Raw genomic sequence first — 20,236 nt, forward strand, 5'->3', positions numbered from 1 at the left:
AAAACGTCATAGTATAGTATGGCATCAAAATGGGCCAAAAAAAGTCATACTTTAGTATGACCTCAAAATGTCATAAAAAACGTCATAGTATAGTATGGCATCAAAATCGGCCAAAAAAAGTCATACTTTAGTATGACCTCAAAATGTCATAAAAAACGTCATAGTATAGTATGGTATTTTTTTCGGGCAAAAAAAGTCCAAATTTTTTCTGGCCTCAAAATGTCATAAAAAACGTCATAGTATAGTATGGCATCAAAATCGGCCAAAAAAAGTCATACTATAGTATGACCTCAAAATGTGCCAAAAAATGTCATAGTATAGTATGGCATCAAAATGGGCCAAAAAAAGTCATACTTTAGTATGACCTCAAAATGTCATAAAAAATGTCATAGTATAGTATGGCATCAAAATCGGCCAAAAAAAGTCATACTTTAGTTTGACCTCAAAATGTCATAAAAAACGGCATAGTATAGTATGGCATCAAAATGGGCCAAAAAAAGTCATACTTTAGTATGACCTCAAAATGTCATAAAAAACGTCATAGTATAGTATGGCATCAAAATCGGCCAAAAAAAGTCATACTATAGTATGACCTCAAAATGTGCCAAAAAATGTCATAGTATAGTATGGCATCAAAATCGGCCAAAAAAAGTCATACTTTAGTATGACCTCAAAATGTCATAAAAAATGTCATAGTATAGTATGGCATCAAAATCGGCCAAAAAAAGTCATACTTTAGTATGACCTCAAAATGTCATAAAAAACGTCATAGTATAGTATGGCATCAAAATGGGCCAAAAAAAGTCATACTTTAGTATGACCTCAAAGTGTGCCAAAAAACGTCATAGTATAGTATGGCATCAAAATGGGCCAAAAAAAGTCATACTTTAGTATGACCTCAAAATGTCATAAAAAACGTCATAGTATAGTATGGTATTTTTTTCGGGCAAAAAAAGTCCAAATTTTTTCTGGCCTCAAAATGTCATAAAAAACGTCATAGTATAGTATGGCGTTTTTTTTTGGGCAAAAAAAGTCAACATTTTTTTTGACCTCAAAATGCCATAAAAAACGTCATAGTATAGTATGGCGTTTTTTTCGGGCAAAAAAAGCCTAAATTTTTTCTGGCCTCAAAATGTCATAAAACACATCATAGTATAGTATGGCATCAAAATGGGCCAAAAAAAGTCATACTTTAGTATGACCTCAAAGTGTGCCAAAAAACGTCATAGTATAGTATGGCATCAAAATCGGCCAAAAAAAGTCATACTTTAGTATGACCTCAAAATGTCATAAAAAACGTCATAGTATAGTATGGCATCAAAATGGGCCAAAAAAAGTCATACTTTAGTATGACCTCAAAATGTCATAAAAAACGTCATAGTATAGTATGGCATCAAAATGGGCCAAAAAAAGTCATACTTTAGTATGACCTCAAAGTGTGCCAAAAAACGTCATAGTATAGTATGGCATCAAAATGGGCCAAAAAAAGTCATACTATAGTATGACCTCAAAATGTGCCAAAAAATGTCATAGTATAGTATGGCATCAAAATGGGCCAAAAAAAGTCATACTTTAGTATGACCTCAAAATGTCATAAAAAACGTCATAGTATAGTATGGCATCAAAATCGGCCAAAAAAAGTCATACTTTAGTATGACCTCAAAGTGTGCCAAAAAACGTCATAGTATAGTATGGCATCAAAATCGGCCAAAAAAAGTCATACTTTAGTATGACCTCAAAATGTCATAAAAAACGTCATAGTATAGTATGGCGTTTTTTCCGGGCAAAAAAAGTCATACTTTAGTATGACCTCAAAATGTCATAAAAAACGTCATAGTATAGTATGGCGTTTTTTTCGGGCAAAAAAAGTCCAAATTTTTTCTGGCCTCAAAATGTCATAAAAAACGTCATAGTATAGTATGGCGTTTTTTTTGGGCAAAAAAAGTCAAAAAAATTTTTGGCCTCAAAATGTCATAAAAAACGTCATAGTATAGTATGACTTTTTTTTTCGGGCAAAAAAAGCCTAAATTTTTTTTGGCCTCAAAATGTGCCAAAAAACGTCATAGTATAGTATGGCATCAAAATCGGCCAAAAAAAGTCATACTTTAGTATGACCTCAAAGTGTGCCAAAAAACGTCATAGTATAGTATGGCATCAAAATGGGCCAAAAAAAGTCATACTTTAGTATGACCTCAAAATGTCATAAAAAACGTCATAGTATAGTATGGCATCAAAATCGGCCAAAAAAAGTCATACTTTAGTATGACCTCAAAATGTCATAAAAAACGTCATAGTATAGTATGGCGTTTTTTTCGGGCAAAAAAAGTCCAAATTTTTTCTGGCCTCAAAATGTCATAAAAAACGTCATAGTATAGTATGGCGTTTTTTTGGGCAAAAAAAGTCAAAAAATTTTTTGGCCTCAAAATGTCCCAAAAAACGTCCTATTATAGTATGGCATCAAAATCGGCCAAAAAAAATCAAATTTTAGTATGACCTCAAAATGTCATAAAAAACGTCATAGTATAGTATGGCGTTTTTTCCGGGCAAAAAAAGTCATACTTTAGTATGACATCAAAATGTCATAAAAAACGTCATAGTATAGTATGGCATTTTTTTCGGGCAAAAAAAGTCCAAATTTTTTCTGGCCTCAAAATGTCATAAAAAACGTCATAGTATAGTATGAAGTTTTTTTCGGGCAAAAAAAGCCAAAAAATTTTTTAGCCTCAAAATGTCATAAGAAACGTCATAGTATAGTATGGCATCAAAATCGGCCAAAAAAAGTCATACTTTAGTATGACCTCAAAATGTGCCAAAAAATGTCATAGTATAGTATGGCATCAAAATGGGCCAAAAAATGTCATACTTTAGTATGACCTCAAAATGTCATAAAAAATGTCATAGTATAGTATGGCATCAAAATGGGCCAAAAAAAGTCATACTTTAGTATGACCTCAAAATGTCATAAAAAACGTCATAGTATAGTATGGCATCAAAATGGGCCAAAAAAAGTCATACTTTAGTATGACCTCAAAGTGTGCCAAAAAACGTCATAGTATAGTATGGCATCAAAATGGGCCAAAAAAAGTCATACTTTAGTATGACCTCAAAATGTCATAAAAAACGTCATAGTATAGTATGGTATTTTTTTCGGGCAAAAAAAGTCCAAATTTTTTCTGGCCTCAAAATGTCATAAAAAACGTCATAGTATAGTATGGCATTTTTTTTGGGCAAAAAAAGTCAAAAATTTTTTTGACCTCAAAATGCCATAATAAACGTCATAGTATAGTATGGCGTTTTTTTCGGGCAAAAAAAGTCCAAATTTTTTCTGGCCTCAAAATGTCATAAAAAACGTCATAGTATAGTATGGCGTTTTTTTTGGGCAAAAAAAGTCAAAAAAATTTTTGGCCTCAAAATGTCATAAAAAACGTCATAGTATAGTATGACTTTTTTTTTCGGGCAAAAAAAGCCTAAATTTTTTTTGGCCTCAAAATGTGCCAAAAAACGTCATAGTATAGTATGGCATCAAAATCGGCCAAAAAAAGTCATACTTTAGTATGACCTCAAAGTGTGCCAAAAAACGTCATAGTATAGTATGGCATCAAAATGGGCCAAAAAAAGTCATACTTTAGTATGACCTCAAAATGTCATAAAAAACGTCATAGTATAGTATGGCATCAAAATCGGCCAAAAAAAGTCATACTTTAGTATGACCTCAAAATGTCATAAAAAACGTCATAGTATAGTATGGCGTTTTTTTCGGGCAAAAAAAGTCCAAATTTTTTCTGGCCTCAAAATGTCATAAAAAACGTCATAGTATAGTATGGCGTTTTTTTGGGCAAAAAAAGTCAAAAAATTTTTTGGCCTCAAAATGTCCCAAAAAACGTCCTATTATAGTATGGCATCAAAATCGGCCAAAAAAAATCAAATTTTAGTATGACCTCAAAATGTCATAAAAAACGTCATAGTATAGTATGGCGTTTTTTCCGGGCAAAAAAAGTCATACTTTAGTATGACATCAAAATGTCATAAAAAACGTCATAGTATAGTATGGCATTTTTTTCGGGCAAAAAAAGTCCAAATTTTTTCTGGCCTCAAAATGTCATAAAAAACGTCATAGTATAGTATGAAGTTTTTTTCGGGCAAAAAAAGCCAAAAAATTTTTTAGCCTCAAAATGTCATAAGAAACGTCATAGTATAGTATGGCATCAAAATCGGCCAAAAAAAGTCATACTTTAGTATGACCTCAAAATGTGCCAAAAAATGTCATAGTATAGTATGGCATCAAAATGGGCCAAAAAATGTCATACTTTAGTATGACCTCAAAATGTCATAAAAAATGTCATAGTATAGTATGGCATCAAAATGGGCCAAAAAAAGTCATACTTTAGTATGACCTCAAAATGTCATAAAAAACGTCATAGTATAGTATGGCATCAAAATGGGCCAAAAAAAGTCATACTTTAGTATGACCTCAAAGTGTGCCAAAAAACGTCATAGTATAGTATGGCATCAAAATGGGCCAAAAAAAGTCATACTTTAGTATGACCTCAAAATGTCATAAAAAACGTCATAGTATAGTATGGTATTTTTTTCGGGCAAAAAAAGTCCAAATTTTTTCTGGCCTCAAAATGTCATAAAAAACGTCATAGTATAGTATGGCATTTTTTTTGGGCAAAAAAAGTCAAAAATTTTTTTGACCTCAAAATGCCATAATAAACGTCATAGTATAGTATGGCGTTTTTTTCGGGCAAAAAAAGTCCAAATTTTTTCTGGCCTCAAAATGTCATAAAAAACGTCATAGTATAGTATGCCGTTTTTTTCGGGCAAAAAAAGCCTAAATTTTTTTTGGCCTCAAAATGTGCCAAAAAACGTCATAGTATAGTATGGCATCAAAATCGGCCAAAAAAAGTCATACTTTAGTATGACCTCAAAGTGTGCCAAAAAATGTCATAGTATAGTATGGCATCAAAATCGGCCAAAAAAAGTCATACTTTAGTATGACCTCAAAATGTCATAAAAAACGTCATAGTATAGTATGGTATTTTTTTCGGGCAAAAAAAGTCCAAATTTTTTCTGGCCTCAAAATGTCATAAAAAACGTCATAGTATAGTATGGCGTTTTTTTTGGGCAAAAAAAGTCAAAAATTTTTTTGGCCTCAAAATGTCCCAAAAAGCGTCCTATTATAGTATGGCATCAAAATCGGCCAAAAAAAATCAAATTTTAGTATGACCTCAAAATGTCATAAAAAACGTCATAGTATAGTATGGCGTTTTTTTTGGGCAAAAAAAGTCAAAATTTTTTCACCTCAAAATGTCATAAAAAACGTCATAGTATAGTATGGCGTTTTTTCCGGGCAAAAAAAGTCATACCTTAGTATGACCTCAAAATGTCATAAAAAACGTCATAGTATAGTATGGCATTTTTTTCGGGCAAAAAAAGTCCAAATTTTTTCTGGCCTCAAAATGTCATAAAAAACGTCATAGTATAGTATGAAGTTTTTTTCGGGCAAAAAAAGCCAAAAAATTTTTTGGCCTCAAAATGTCATAAGAAACGTCATAGTATAGTATGGCATCAAAATCGGCCAAAAAAAGTCATACTTTAGTATGACCTCAAAATGTCATAAAAAACATCATAGTATAGTATGGCGTTTTTTTCGGGCAAAAAAAGTCAAAAAAATTTTTGGCCTCAAAATGTCATAAAAAACGTCATAGTATAGTATGACTTTTTTTTCGGTCAAAAAAAGCCTAAATTTTTTTTGGCCTCAAAATGTGCCAAAAAACGTCATAGTATAGTATGGCATCAAAATCGGCCAAAAAAAGTCATACTTTAGTATGACCTCAAAATGTGCCAAAAAACGTCATAGTATAGTATGGCATCAAAATCGGCCAAAAAAAGTCATACTTTAGTATGATCTCAAAATCAATCAATCAATCAATCAATCAATCAATAACTTTATTTTTCCCCTGGGTGGGCAATTCAAGGCACGTGAACATTTACACATAACACAAAAATAGCATGGAATAAAAAGATGGCAAGGAATAAATAATAAACAATAGAATCAAAACTCAGAATGTGCTGTGATAGCAGGTTAGAGTGTTATCAGTGTGGTGGGAGGGAATCACAGTTCGAGAGGAGTGAGTTGGTGGGTGCGTGGGGGGGCGGGGCAGGGATGGCAGTGAGTTGAGGAGCAGCACAGCTCTTGAAATGAAGGTTGTCCTTCTCCTTTGAGTCCTGCATCTGGGGCAGCGGAGCCAGCGACCTGAGGGGAGCCATATGAACGCTGGGAACAAGGCGTGTTAGGGGTCTTGCAAGATTCTGTGTGCTGTCTTCAGTGTCTGCTGCTCACACACTGTATTCAGTGATCTGAGTGGAAGACCAATGATTTTAGAGCAGACCTTGACTGTGTTCTGCAGACGGTTCCTGTTCTGAAGAGAGATGGAGTGCAACCAGCAGGTTATAGAGAATGTCATGACACTCTCTATGAAGGAGTGGTAGAATGTCCTCAGTATGGTGCTGTTGACCCCAAAGGAGTTAAGTTTCCTCAGTAGGTACTGTCGCTGCTGGCATCTTCTGAGGATCTCCTCGGTGTTAGCAGTGAAAGTTAAGTAGTTGTCAAATATTGTTCCCAGAAATTTGTACTCCTCTACTATCTCTACTGGCTTCCCGTGGATTGTGCTGACAGATGTTGTAGCCAGTTCCCTCTGCTAGTTTAGCATGGCATCAAAATGGGCCAAAAAAAATCATACTTTAGTATGACCTGAAAATGTCATAAAAAACATCATAGTATAGTATGGCATCAAAATGGGCCAAAAAAAGTCATACTTTAGTATGACCTCAAAATATGCCAAAAAACGTCATAGTATAGTATGGCATCAAAATGGGCCAAAAAAAGTCATACTTTAGTATGACCTCAAAATATGCCAAAAAACATCATAGTATAGCATGGCATCAAAATGGGCCAAAAAAAATCATACTTTAGTATGACCTCAAAATGTCATAAAAAACGTCATAGTATAGTATGGCATCAAAATGGGCCAAAAAAAGACACACTTTAGTATGACCTCAAAATGTCATAAAAAACGTCATAGTATAGTATGGCGTTTTTTTCGGGCAAAAAAAGTCAAAAAATTTTTTGGCCTCAAAATGTCATTAAAAACGTCACAGTATAGTATGGCGTCAAAATCGGGCAAAAAAAGTCCAAATTTTTTTTGGCCTCAAAATGTCATAAAAAACGTCATAGTATAGTATGGCGTCAAAATCGGGCAAAAAAAGTCCAAATTTTTTTTGGCCTCAAAATGTCATAAAAAACGTCATAGTATAGTATGGCGTCAAAATCGGGCAAAAAAAGTCATACTTTAGTATGACCTCAAAATGTCATAAAAAACGTCATAGTATAGTATGGCGTTTTTTTCGGGCAAAAAACGTCAAAATTTTTTTTGACCTCAAAATGTCATAAAAAACGTCATAGTATAGTATGGCGTCAAAATCGGGCAAAAAAAGTCCAAATTTTTTTTGGCCTCAAAATGTCATAAAAAACGTCATAGTATAGTATGGCGTCAAAATCGGCCAAAAAAAGTCATACTTTAGTATGACCTCAAAATGTCATAAAAAACGTCATAGTATAGTATGGCGTTTTTTTCGGGCAAAAAACGTCAAAATTTTTTTTGACCTCAAAATGCCATAAAAAACATCATAGTATAGTATGGCGTGTTTTTTGGGCAAAAAAAGTCAAAAAATTTTTTGGCCTCAAAATGTCATAAAAAACGTCATAGTATAGTATGGCGTCAAAATCGGGCAAAAAAAGTCATACTTTAGTATGACCTCAAAATGTGCCAAAAAATGTCATAGTATAGTATGGCATCAAAATGGGCCAAAAAAAGTCATACTTTAGTATGACCTGAAAATGTCATAAAAAAATGTCATAGTATAGTATGGCGTTTTTATGGGCAAAAAAGGTCAAAAAATTTTTTGGCCTCAAAATGTCATAAAAAACGTCATAGTATAGTATGGCGTCAAAATCGGCCAATAAAAGTCATACTTTAGTATGACCTCAAAATGTCATAAAAAACGTCACAGTATAGTATGGCATCAAAATCGGCCAATAAAAGTCATACTTTAGTATGACCTCAAAATGTCATAAAAAACGTCATAGTATAGTATGGCCTTTTTTTTGGGGCAAACAAAGTCAAAGTTTTTTTTGGCCTCAAAATGTCATAAAAAACGTCATAGTATAGTATGGCGTCAAAATCGGCTAAAAGAAGTCAAAATTTTTTTTGGCCTCAAAATGTCATAAAAGACGTCATAGTATAGTATTGGCGTTTTTTTCGGTCAAAAAAAATTTAAATTTTTTTTGGCCTCAAAATGTCATAAAAAACGTCATAGTATAGTATGGCGTCAAAATCGGGCAAAAAAAGTCAAAAAAAATTTTCACCTCAAAAAGTCATAAAAAACGTCATAGTATAGTATGGCATCAAAATCGGCCAAAAAAAGTCATACTTTAGTATGACCTCAAAATGTCATAAAAAACGTCATAGTATAGTATGGCATCAAAATGGGCCAAAAAAAGTCATACTATAGTATGACCTCAAAATGTGCCAAAAAACGTCATAGTATAGTCTGGCGTCAAAATCGGGCAAAAAAAGTCCAAATTTTTTTTGGCCTCAAAATGTCATAAAAAACGTCATAGTATAGTATGGCATCAAAATCGGGCAAAAAAAGTCCAAATTTTTTTTGGCCTCAAAATGTCATAAAAAACGTCATAGTATAGTATGGCGTCAAAATCGGGCAAAAAAAGTCATACTTTAGTATGACCTCAAAATGTCATAAAAAATGTCATAGTATAGTATGGCGTTTTTTTCGGGCAAAAAACGTCAAAATTTTTTTTGACCTCAAAATGCCATAAAAAACATCATAGTATAGTATGGCGTTTAAATCGGCCAAAAAAAGTCATACTTTAGTATGACCTCAAAATGTGCCAAAAAATGTCATAGTATAGTATGGCATCAAAATGGGCCAAAAAAAATCATACTTTAGTATGACCTCAAAATGTCATAAAAAACGTCATAGTATAGTATGGCATCAAAATGGGCCAAAAAAAGACACACTTTAGTATGACCTCAAAATGTCATAAAAAACGTCATAGTATAGTATGGCGTTTTTTTCGGGCAAAAAAAGTCAAAAAATTTTTTGGCCTCAAAATGTCATTAAAAACGTCACAGTATAGTATGGCGTCAAAATCGGGCAAAAAAAGTCCAAATTTTTTTTGGCCTCAAAATGTCATAAAAAACGTCATAGTATAGTATGGCGTCAAAATCGGGCAAAAAAAGTCATACTTTAGTATGACCTCAAAATGTCATAAAAAATGTCATAGTATAGTATGGCGTTTTTTTCGGGCAAAAAACGTCAAAATTTTTTTTGACCTCAAAATGCCATAAAAAACATCATAGTATAGTATGGCGTTTAAATCGGCCAAAAAAAGTCATACTTTAGTATGACCTCAAAATGTGCCAAAAAATGTCATAGTATAGTATGGCATCAAAATGGGCCAAAAAAAGTCATACTTTAGTATGACCTCAAAATGTCATAAAAAACGTCATAGTATAGTATGGCGTTTTTTTCGGGCAAAAAACGTCAAAATTTTTTTTGGCCTCAAAATGTCATAAAAAATGTCATAGTATAGTGTGGCGTTTTTTTGGGCAAAAAAGGTCAAAAATTTTTTTGGCCTCAAAATGTCATAAAAAACGTCATAGTATAGTATGGCGTCAAAATCGGCTAAAAGAAGTCAAAATTTTTTTTGGCCTCAAAATGTCATAAAAAACGTCATAGTATAGTATGGCGTTTTTTTCGGGCAAAAAACGTCAACATTTTTTTTGACCTCAAAATGCCATAAAAAACATCATAGTATAGTATGGCGTTTTTTTTGGGCAAAAAAAAGTCAAAATTTTTTTTGGCCTCAAAATGTCATAAAAAACATCATAGTATAGTATGGCGTCAAAATCGGCCAATAAAAGTCATACTTTAGTATGACCTCAAAATGTCATAAAAAACGTCATAGTATAGTATGGCATCAAAATCGGCCAATAAAAGTCATACTTTAGTATGACCTCAAAATGTCATAAAAAACGTCATAGTATAGTATGGCCTTTTTTTTGGGGCAAAAAAAGTCAAAATTTTTTTTGGCCTCAAAATGTCATAAAAAACGTCATAGTATAGTATGGCGTCAAAATCGTGCAAAAAAAGTCAAAAAAATTTTTCACCTCAAAAAGTCATAAAAAACGTCATAGTATAGTATGGCATCAAAATGGGCCAAAAAAAGTCATACTTTAGTATGACCTCAAAATGTCATAAAAAACGTCATAGTATAGTATGGCATCAAAATGGGCCAAAAGAAGTCATACTATAGTATGACCTCAAAATGTGCCAAAAAACGTCATAGTATAGTCTGGCATCAAAATCAGCTAAAAGAAGTCAAAATTTTTTTTGGCCTCAAAATGTCATAAAAGACGTCATAGTATAGTATTGGCGTTTTTTTCGGTCAAAAAAATTTAAAATTTTTTTTGGCCTCAAAATGTCATAAAAAACGTCATAGTATAGTATGGCGTCAAAATCGGGCAAAAAAAGTCAAAAAAATTTTTCACTTCAAAATGTCATAAAAAACGTCATAGTATAGTATGGCATCAAAATCGGCCAAAAAAAGTCATACTTTAGTATGACCTCAAAATGTCATAAAAAACGTCATAGTATAGTATGGCATCAAAATGGGCCAAAAAAAGTCATACTATAGTATGACCTCAAAATGTGCCAAAAAACGTCATAGTATAGTATGGCATCAAAATCGGCCAAAAAAAGTCATACTATAATATGACCTCGAAATGTGCCAAAAAACGTCATAGTATAGTCTGGCATCAAAATGGGCCAAAAAAAGTCATACTTTAGTATGACCTCAAAATGTCATAAAAACGTCATAGTATAGTATGGCATTTTTTTCGGGCAAAAAAAGTCAAAATTTTTTCTGGCCTCAAAATGTCATAAAAAACGGCATAGTATGGTATGGCATCAAAATCGGCCAAAAAAAAGTCACACTTTAGTATGACCTCAAAATGTCATAAAAAACGTCATAGTATATTATGGCATCAAAATGGGCCAAAAAAAGTCATACTTTAGTATGACCTCAAAATGTCATAAAAAAACGTCATACTTTAGTATGGCATCAAAATCGGCCAAAAAAAGTATACTATGGCATCAAAATGGGCCAAAAAAAGTCATACTATAGTATGACCTCAAAATGTGCCAAAAACCGTCATAGTATAGTATGGCATCAAAATGGGCCAAAAAAAGTCATACTATAGTATGACCTCAAAATGTGCCAAAAAACGTCATAGTATAGTATGGCATCAAAATCGGCCAAAAAAAGTCACACTTTAGTATGACCTCAAAATGTCATAAAAAACGTCATAGTATAGTATGGCATCAAAATGGGCCAAAAAAAGTCATACTTTAGTATGACCTCAAAATGTCATAAAAAACGTCATAGTATAGTATGGCATCAAAATGGGCCAAAAAAAGTCATACTTTAGTATGACCTCAAAATGTGCCCAAAAACGTCATAGTATAGTATGGCATCAAAATCGGCCAAAAAAAGTCATACTTTAGTATGACCTCAAAATGTCATAAAAAACGTCATAGTATAGTATGGCATCAAAATCGGCCAAAAAAAGTCATACTTTAGTATGACCTCAAAATGTCATAAAAAACATCATACAGCCGTAAGGCATCAAAATATGATTCTGATTCTGGTATGTGTGTGTTTGTTTGTGTCTGTGCACTTTCAGGTTACTGTACGCTGGATACCGTCTGATGGGGGTGAACAGTGTGACCAGTCAGGGCTGGCAGCTCCACACCCAGCAGGTGTGTCTGTTAGATCCCATCACAGGAGCACTGAGGACAGTGAACATCCCCTTTCACCTGGCCCTCAGGTCGGTAAACAGACAGAGAAACACACACTTACATTAATTTTAAAGATGTTGTAGATTAGCTGTGGAATTTTTAAAGGAATCAACTGACATTTTCATAAATGGTGAGACATAAGTGGGGCAGGGATACTTTTTATACTGAGACTTAGATTTGTTCATGACCTGTTTAGGTTTTGGTTCCTGTTTGTAAGAATCACAGTTCTAGTAATATATCTGTATAGTATACCTCAGCTCTAGAAATATCTTACTTTTTTCTTTTTCTTTTTAACTTAATTTACTCACTCACAACTCATGCACCCTATTTAAATACTGCTGGAGAACATTAAGGGAATGGACTACAGGTTGAATTCAGGGCTCCCAGCAATCCATCCAAACCCCTTCTTTGTGTGTGTCCTATCCATTTCAGTGACAAGAAGAGCGAGCGAGCCAAAGATATGCACCTGTTAAAGAGACTGACTACTATACTAAGGAGCAGAGAGGTGGAGCCTGGTAAGAAATAACAAGAGTAGGAGCTGATTAGAGATATAGATATAACTTTATTAGATGAAAGAGGTTTGAATTTTTCTTCCTCTGTGTGTTAACTCACCTTTTGTTTGCAGATATTTTGGAGAGCGAAGCCAAAAGTGTGCTGCTGGATATTAAACACCCTGCCATTAAAAAGCAGGTATGAGTCCAGATCAGTACAAATTTCCTCACACACTAATAGATGGGCTCAGTGTGTTCAGCAGTCAGTATTCCAACTGCAGTCTTTGTATTTCCTCCTAGGCTCTGGAGTCTCTGCTGTCAAATAAGAATGCTCCTGTCTCTTGTCTTACTAACATCACAAGCACCTTATATGACTCTCTGAAGCAACAAGGTATGTGTCAGTTCATTGGTAAGAGAAAACTAAAGTTGAACTGTCATGAACTGGTCGCCAGATTATTGCTCAGCTAAATGCCTGAGATGTTAGGTTGCTTTAAAATGTTCTGTGGTTGTGGAGAGAGTTCTTGCTTTATACTGCATATCATCCATATGTCAGCAGGTTTTCGCTCTTTATTTATGGTGCCTTGTTTCTGCATTACAGACCCTGAGGAAGCGGATACAGCATTACTCCAGCTCTGCTCTTCACAGCTGAAACTGCTTCAGCTCTACACTGGCATCCAGCAGCTGCACTCTGCTGCAGGCACAGAGGCCTGCTCTGAAAATGTGAGCACACATACACACACACACTTTGTTAATGGTACTCACATAAACTGTAATACATCATAATATGATACAGGCTAACCTGAAGTTTGTGGTAAATTTGCTGGTTAGGTCAGTGTTGTGATTGTTCCTCCTAACTCTATAAGCACATGTATCTGTGCTCTGATTTATGTTTTCTCTCCACTCCACAGGACTCCCTAGAAGGCATTAAGGATGAATTGTCCCGTGTTGGCCCCATCTTGCAACGCTACGCCCAGCTCACCTCCAGACCCAGCGTTTCTTTTGCTCAGGACTCCCCTGACTCACCCTTGTCCGTCCAAGCCTTTCTCTCCCAGATGGAGTGCTCTGATGATGGGGGGTTGAAGGTGATCCGCGGGGCTGAAACAGAATGGAACCAGCTAGGTATGGCAACATAAGTGTGCTCACTTTATGCTGTGACTTTCACCCTGTGACCCTGATACACACACAGAATGAGCACTTAATTCTTAGTCTTGTAAATATTCAACCGGCCAATCATGTCGCAGCGCTGCAATGCATGAAATCCTGCAGATACAGGTCAGGAGCTTCAGTTAATGTTCACATCAAACATCAGAATGAGGGAAAAAATGTGATCTCAGTGGGTTTGACTGTGACATGATTGTTGGTTTGAGTGCAATCTGTCAGAGATCTCAAAGGAAAGTTTCCAACTGATGTTACATGCACCATGTTGTACAGTGAGTGTAATTCTTATAAATAAATATAAAGTATAAATAGTATAAAATCTAATTTTACTAATCTAATCTATGTCACTGTTTTCTGTTTTATTGCATGTGGTGAGCACACCACACAAATCCAGACTCAGGACTTTGCACTTGTGTGTCTTTGCAGGGAACTTTCTGTTCTGGGGTTGTCTGTGTGGGAAAAGTCCACTCCATAAAGTCTGTGACACACTACAGCAGGCTGGCATCAGTCCACAGCAGCTACTGGTAAGATGGAGGAAAAAAACTGATTGATTGGATGATGATTTAACCTTGTTACCCTTGCTACAAAAGTACACCACTGGATAAAAAATTAGCTTCATTAACTCTTACTCACCAATCAAATGTTATTATGATTTATAATAATCAAAATAACCATACCACCAGCCTTTTGGTCAGTTCATTTTACCCAGTTAGTCCAACACTGGAAATCGCATGGACATTTGAAGCATGGACACTGAAGCAATGTATTTTTCTTGTTTTATTTTCTATAAGATTTCATTTTTAATTTTTCCTGTTTGTCTTCTGTCAGTCTCTGCTGCTGAACGTGTGGTTGCAAAGGGAGAAGGAGGTGCTACAGAAATCAGAGGAAACTGTTAGAAACCTACACACACTACTCATCGCCCTCAGCAACATGGAAGGTGTGTGTTCTAGCCTTTTTGCACGTGTGTCTCTTTGATGGAGGACACATCACGTCTTAGCTTGGTTACAGTTCAAGTCAATAAAGAAGGCTGAGAAAAGAATTACCACTGATTCTTCTTCTCCTCAGGTGCAGTTGAAGAGTCGTGGGACCCCCAGTCTGTCTCCCCCTGGTGGCAGCAAGTTCGCTCCACATGCATCCAGTCCCATAATGCCGCCGCAGCTCTGCTGGCTGCCTTCGTCGCTCACCGTGCTGTTAAGGCTAGCATCACCAGCCAGGCTGACAGCAAGGTAGAGGAGTGTCGAAAACACACACACACACACACACACATATGCGTGAGCGCCCTCATTTGGCCAAAATGGAAAAACTCAGTCAAATCATGCAGCACGGCAACAACAGCATGTGTTTCCTTCTTCTAGGCTTAATATTGTCAACCATTAAAAAGACACTAACACTCCCTTGCTCTGTTTTATCTGTTTGTGTGACAGCTGCAGTCAGAGTGGGAGACGGTGTCCCTGGAGTTGGAGCAGTGGGTGGTGTGTGTTCGGCAGCTGGAGGATGTGCTGGTGCTGCAGACTCTGCTGTTGGTGCCTCCTCCTCAGGGAGCAGCAGGGGGCGCTGCAGCACAGTGCTCCGTCAAAACGCTGTTGGAGGGAGGCACTGGTAGGCCGCCTCAGGAATATTTCATGTCGCCTGCCCATGCCATTAGAGTGTTGACTGAAATAAGACAGAGTATCATATTTTTTATGTCTTTCTCTTCACATCTGTCTGTAAAGGTGGCATTGCCGACAGCGTCTCCAAGTGGGTTTTCAGGCAGAACATGGCCCCTGAGCGACTGAAGGAGATCCTCCAAAGGAGAGAAGACCAAGACGCAGATGACAAATTGCAGCAGAAGGCAGGAGAAGAAGGAAATGATGAGAAAGAGCAGAGCAAGGAGAACACAGACAGGACAGCAGGTCAGGACTAAGAAACATCTTGCAGCTGGACAAAACAGTAGTCAAATGTTGGCCTTTGAAATACTTAAATTAGGATATTAAATCACACATTGGTTCTCACATTAAACAGCCTTAACTATAAGTTCATAAGTTTACACACTGAGCTGACGTCTAAGTCTAACACTGTCCACTGCCTTTCCAGAGCTGATGGCGGCAGTGTGCCAGCGGTTCCCACACTCCCTCTCACCTGACCTGCTCTTCGCCCACTGCTGCTGGGAATACGTGGTGCAGTGGAACAAAGACCCAGAGGTGCACATACACACAAACGCACAAATATTATACAGTATATGAACTAACATATGGACAGGTTTTTGTATTTATTACAACTATAGTTCCAAAGAAGCACAGCTAGCATTAAATGTTTAAAAAATGAGTTTTATCTTCCTTGGATTGTTGGATTCTTAGTTGTGTTACTTTGGTTTATATTATCCCCTAAAGGGGAGAGGCAGTCCAGGGACTATAGGATGTCACCTTTGTTCTTACACCTGGACTCACACACACCTGCTTCTCTTCGTAGGAGGCTCGATGCTTGTGCTGGGCTGTGGAACATTTGAAGATGGTCGCCAGTCCACATATCCAACTAGGTTGGTGGCTCAGCTCAAATTTGACCTCAGCACTCACGCTATATTACCAGGAGCCATGTCAGTGTTCCCACTTTGTCAATAAGAACCTTCCTAATGTGATGATTATTAATGTGTAACTGGACTTTACTGAATCTTCCTCACAGGTATTGCTACAATGATGTGGAGTACGTTCATCGTCAAACGATTCTCAGCAGCAGCCTTCCTCATGGAGAAGGTGAGTCGTACACATACAGTAACCGGTGTGTATCCGTGGGAAGGCGTTGTTGAGTCTGTGGAGAAATATGTAAAATGTTTACACTTGTTTTTTCCAAGGTGGGGAAAGCACCCAAAGATCGTCTGTGTCGACGGGTAAGTGTGTGTTTCAGTACAGATTCAGAAAAAGTACAGAAAAAGCTGCATACTGGAGATAACATGCAGTACTTGCGTGTGTGTTGGTGTGCAGGACGTCGGGATGGGAGACAAAGCCGTGACGTCTTTCCTGGGCTGCTGTGTCCAGCTGCTGCAGATCCTCATGGAGGTGACTGGAGTATTGGTTAAGAATCAGTGCCCTTTGTCTTTTATCAATTACTATGTAAGTAAAAAGATTCCAGTAGAGGAAAAAAAAAAAAAAAAAAGCATGGAGAATGACCAGCGCCTCACATAAGTCCAGCACAAAGCATGGTCAGTGATGCGTGGCCAACGCAGTCAGTGCTTTGTGTTGCTCTTTTCTTTTTTTTTTTCTTTTTTTTAAACATTTGGAGTCAGATTTGAGGCTTTTAAGTGAGAAAGCATTAGGACGTGTGTGTTGACTGACAGTTAAAGGAAGTGAGATTTATTGATTTACACAAAAATCAGTTTTGAAAGTACATTTTTAATAGTTGATACCTAAGATGTAATTGTCATTAACATCATTAATGCAGTTGATGTACTAGATTTTATAGCTACTGCTGCTACAACTGTTGCTACTAATGTACTACTACTGCTAATACTTACCATATCACTGTTACTACTACCACTCATGGTATTACCTCTATCACTACCCCTCCTAAACCACACCTACACTCAAATTTATCAGCTAGCTATGTGCTAAGTCATGTAAAAAATATAAATTTGTGTCTTAGTCTTATATCATCTCCACCTTCTCCCTCGTTGAAAAGTCCAACGAGGTTTCATGTTTGCACATCATTCCTGTGAACTAGACCATGATTGGCTTTCAAACACAAACTGTGTGTTAAACTGAGGTTTAAGGTGGACACAGAGAAACGTTCCTCCCTCAGCTGATGAATGTGAAAACAGCTTTCTAATGTCAGACTGCACGTACATCATCCTGCTCAGAGAAGCTCCATCATCCAGCTGAAGTGGCAATAAGCAAAAAAAAAAAAAAAAAAAGATTTGTGCATGTGCTCTATTAACTGTGATAACTGAGTGATTACCATGTAAATGATCCACAGGCTCACAGACTCTCTCGTCATCACCTCTCCTGCTCTGTTTCGTGCAGGCGGACTCTGCGGTGGAGGAGGTGCCCCCTCCGGAGCTGTCCGTGGAGGAGGCGTGGTGCGGAGCTGAGGGCCCCGCCTCCATAGCCGAACTGGCCCTGGAGCAGAGAGGCGTCCACTACCCCTTGGTCCAGCACCACTGCCTGTTGGCCTCCCTGCTACATGCGACCATGACCTTCAGTCTGAGGGTCAAACCACTCAGCCTGTTTGACAGCAAGGTGAGGAAAACATCACACACACAGATACCCTTGTTTCCTATGAAGGTTTGTCTGCCTAAGTAAGTTTAATGTATCATACATGACCTTGATATGTAGAGCTGTAGTTAAATGTGTAAAGAAATTTAAAAAATGAAACTCTGCAGTCCAGATTCATGTTTACACCAATACATTTATCTGTGTTCCAGGGTAAGAATGCTTTCTTCAGAGACCTGACCACAATCCAGCTGATGCCCAGTGGAGACATGGACCCGGGCCTGGTCTCACTACGACAAGAGGTGAGAGGTGGATTGAAACGCAGAGGATAAGACAAAAACTATGAAAATGAGTCTCCATGCTCCTTGTCTCATCCTTTTCTTTTCCCACATCCTCTCTCTGCATCAGTTCCTCCTACGGGTGCTGACTGGCTGGGTGCAGGCTATAGATGATCTTTCCAGCTCATCCTCTGGGGGCGGGTGCCCCGCTCTGCCCTCTAGTGGCCCCAGGGCTGACTGGTGGCCATCTCTGTGTCTGGAGCTGGGCTCCCTGCTGCAGGTCAACCCCGACATCCTGCGACGGCACCTCGTCTGTGAGCTCTACAACCAAGGCCTGGACCTCCGGGCAGAAGAGGTCAGGGAAATGTGCTTTGTTCTTTATTTGCTGCAGACACAAGCTAAAAATAAGGATGACACTTCTTTTGTTCAAACTTTCACAGTGCTCATCTCTCTGGTTTGGTTTTTGCATCCTGTCCCTCAGGTGATGTTAGAGGTGGAGGATAAGGACGTGCTGGGCTCCCAGCTGTTGGTGCTGACCGGACAGAGGCTGAGCTACTCACTGCTCCACAGCCAGAGCCAGACACAGGCTGCTATGGAGCTGCTGGCCCGCCTGCCCCCCACCCTCTGCACATGGCTCAAGGCTATGGTGAGACACCCAGCAACCACGCTGACCTCTGTCCTGTACCCTGAACCACATATCCTCAAATCAGTATTTACTATAGCTAATAAAACCTGCAAGAGCTGACGGAGTACAGGAGAAGTTAACCCAAACCCTGACACCTGTTTTCATCAAATAAATATTGACATCAGCTCATTTAAAGCTACACAGTTGATCACTGAAAGGCCTGTCTGCCTGTTTAACAATGCCTGCAATATGATTGATGTTTTGGTGTCCTGCAGGACCCCAGTGAGCTGCGGTGCCCCCTAGTCCCCCTGCCCCAGACCAGCCGGCTGGTCAGCCGTCTCATTGAAACCCTGCCAGAGAACCACGCCCAGTACAGCCTGGCCCTGCACCTTCTAGAGGCCGTGGAAACCCTCACCACTGAGGACTGACCCTGAGAGGGAGAGGGGAGTATGGAGACATCCACCCTCACATCCACCACCACCACCACCACCCGCCGGAGTACTCCAGGTACCACTTCAGAATGTGGTTTGTAGTGAAGCCTACTCATATGCAGCTTATGAGACACTGTCAACAAAGAAAAAAAAAAAAAGATGAAGGCCTTCTCACACTCTTTCATCATGATCACGGGGGAGGTTTTGTGTTTTGTCAGCTTATGTTAATATGATGAATTCATCCTCACAGCTGTAGAAAGCAGTGATATACACAGAGTATGTTAAGCTTTTAATTTTTTTTTATCAAATTTTTTTGCGCCTTTAACATAAATTAGACTGAATACCTGTTATTGAAAAGTATTGTTAGGAGGATAAGTATCTGAGATGTTATTAAGGAATAGGGCATGTCTCCTTTCTGTCACCTCACCCTTATTTTCAGTCTGTTTGCCTTTAAATTCAGTATGTGGGTGTCCTGTGTGCCATATCAGACTTCTGTTTAACTTTTCTCCTTTTTTTCCCCTCTCATGGACAAGAAATGTATCATAAAGAAATATGGACCTTTATTTTTTATTTATATAAGCAGACAGTACTTTACTAGCTGTGCCTGTACGCCTCCTTTTCTGTAATCCCACGTCCAGCTGCTCTCACTGGGCTTATCCAGTGCAGAATAAAGAGGTTTCTGAAAAGCTTAGACGTCCGTGGCTGCTTGACTCCAAAACACGTTCCAGATACAGACTCCATTTATTTAGAATTCAGAAACACTTCTTCCATATACCCTCAGTTTTATAGGAAAGTTAACAAGGAACAGGATTTATCAGACAAAGGTATACGTTCATGAAAACTCACCAGTGTCACCTTTTCTGGACTATAGATTCTCTACTGTTGTCACATAGTGACACCCATTGTAGTGAATTCCCTTTCTATATATTTACACAGGAAAACAACAGTTAGTCCTCTGAAAGCCCCCCCCCCCCCGTGTCTTCAATTACAAATGATACAGTAAACGATCTTTCCCATGCTGCATCTGGCTGCTTGGTGGTTCAAAATCAAATGTATAACCGGCACTCCAACCGGCCAAGTGACTGGGACTGACCCGAATATTTTGGATTTGGACTGCCAGTTCCCA

At 37.7% G+C, this 20,236-nt stretch overlaps 1 protein-coding gene across 2 annotated transcripts in view; it reads left to right on the top strand.

The window, feature by feature from the left end:
* The window catches only part of rab3gap2 (RAB3 GTPase activating protein subunit 2 (non-catalytic)), a 51,802-nt gene extending 32,097 nt beyond the window's left edge, over nucleotides 1–19,705 (top strand). Inside the window, exons 15-35 of one of the 2 annotated variants that reach the window (XM_041060230.1) lie at nucleotides 11,832–11,975; nucleotides 12,379–12,461; nucleotides 12,572–12,636; nucleotides 12,738–12,828; nucleotides 13,036–13,157; nucleotides 13,346–13,556; nucleotides 14,022–14,119; nucleotides 14,424–14,532; nucleotides 14,661–14,821; nucleotides 15,020–15,194; nucleotides 15,308–15,487; nucleotides 15,669–15,775; nucleotides 16,044–16,110; nucleotides 16,254–16,324; nucleotides 16,423–16,458; nucleotides 16,553–16,681; nucleotides 17,588–17,803; nucleotides 17,989–18,078; nucleotides 18,185–18,409; nucleotides 18,536–18,700; nucleotides 18,955–19,705. In XM_041060230.1, coding sequence (XP_040916164.1) covers nucleotides 11,832–11,975; nucleotides 12,379–12,461; nucleotides 12,572–12,636; nucleotides 12,738–12,828; nucleotides 13,036–13,157; nucleotides 13,346–13,556; nucleotides 14,022–14,119; nucleotides 14,424–14,532; nucleotides 14,661–14,821; nucleotides 15,020–15,194; nucleotides 15,308–15,487; nucleotides 15,669–15,775; nucleotides 16,044–16,110; nucleotides 16,254–16,324; nucleotides 16,423–16,458; nucleotides 16,553–16,681; nucleotides 17,588–17,803; nucleotides 17,989–18,078; nucleotides 18,185–18,409; nucleotides 18,536–18,700; nucleotides 18,955–19,107 — 2,698 coding nt within the window. In that variant the 3' untranslated portion in view covers nucleotides 19,108–19,705. The remainder of the gene's footprint in view (nucleotides 1–11,831; nucleotides 11,976–12,378; nucleotides 12,462–12,571; nucleotides 12,637–12,737; nucleotides 12,829–13,035; nucleotides 13,158–13,345; nucleotides 13,557–14,021; nucleotides 14,120–14,423; nucleotides 14,533–14,660; nucleotides 14,822–15,019; nucleotides 15,195–15,307; nucleotides 15,488–15,668; nucleotides 15,776–16,043; nucleotides 16,111–16,253; nucleotides 16,325–16,422; nucleotides 16,459–16,552; nucleotides 16,682–17,587; nucleotides 17,804–17,988; nucleotides 18,079–18,184; nucleotides 18,410–18,535; nucleotides 18,701–18,954) is intronic. The other variant, XM_041060231.1, reaches the window with a different exon arrangement.
* The last annotated feature ends 531 nt before the right edge of the window (nucleotides 19,706–20,236 follow it).

This window comes from Toxotes jaculatrix, chromosome 17 (genome assembly GCF_017976425.1).
Source record: "Toxotes jaculatrix isolate fToxJac2 chromosome 17, fToxJac2.pri, whole genome shotgun sequence".
Taxonomy (NCBI): Eukaryota; Metazoa; Chordata; class Actinopteri; family Toxotidae; genus Toxotes; species Toxotes jaculatrix.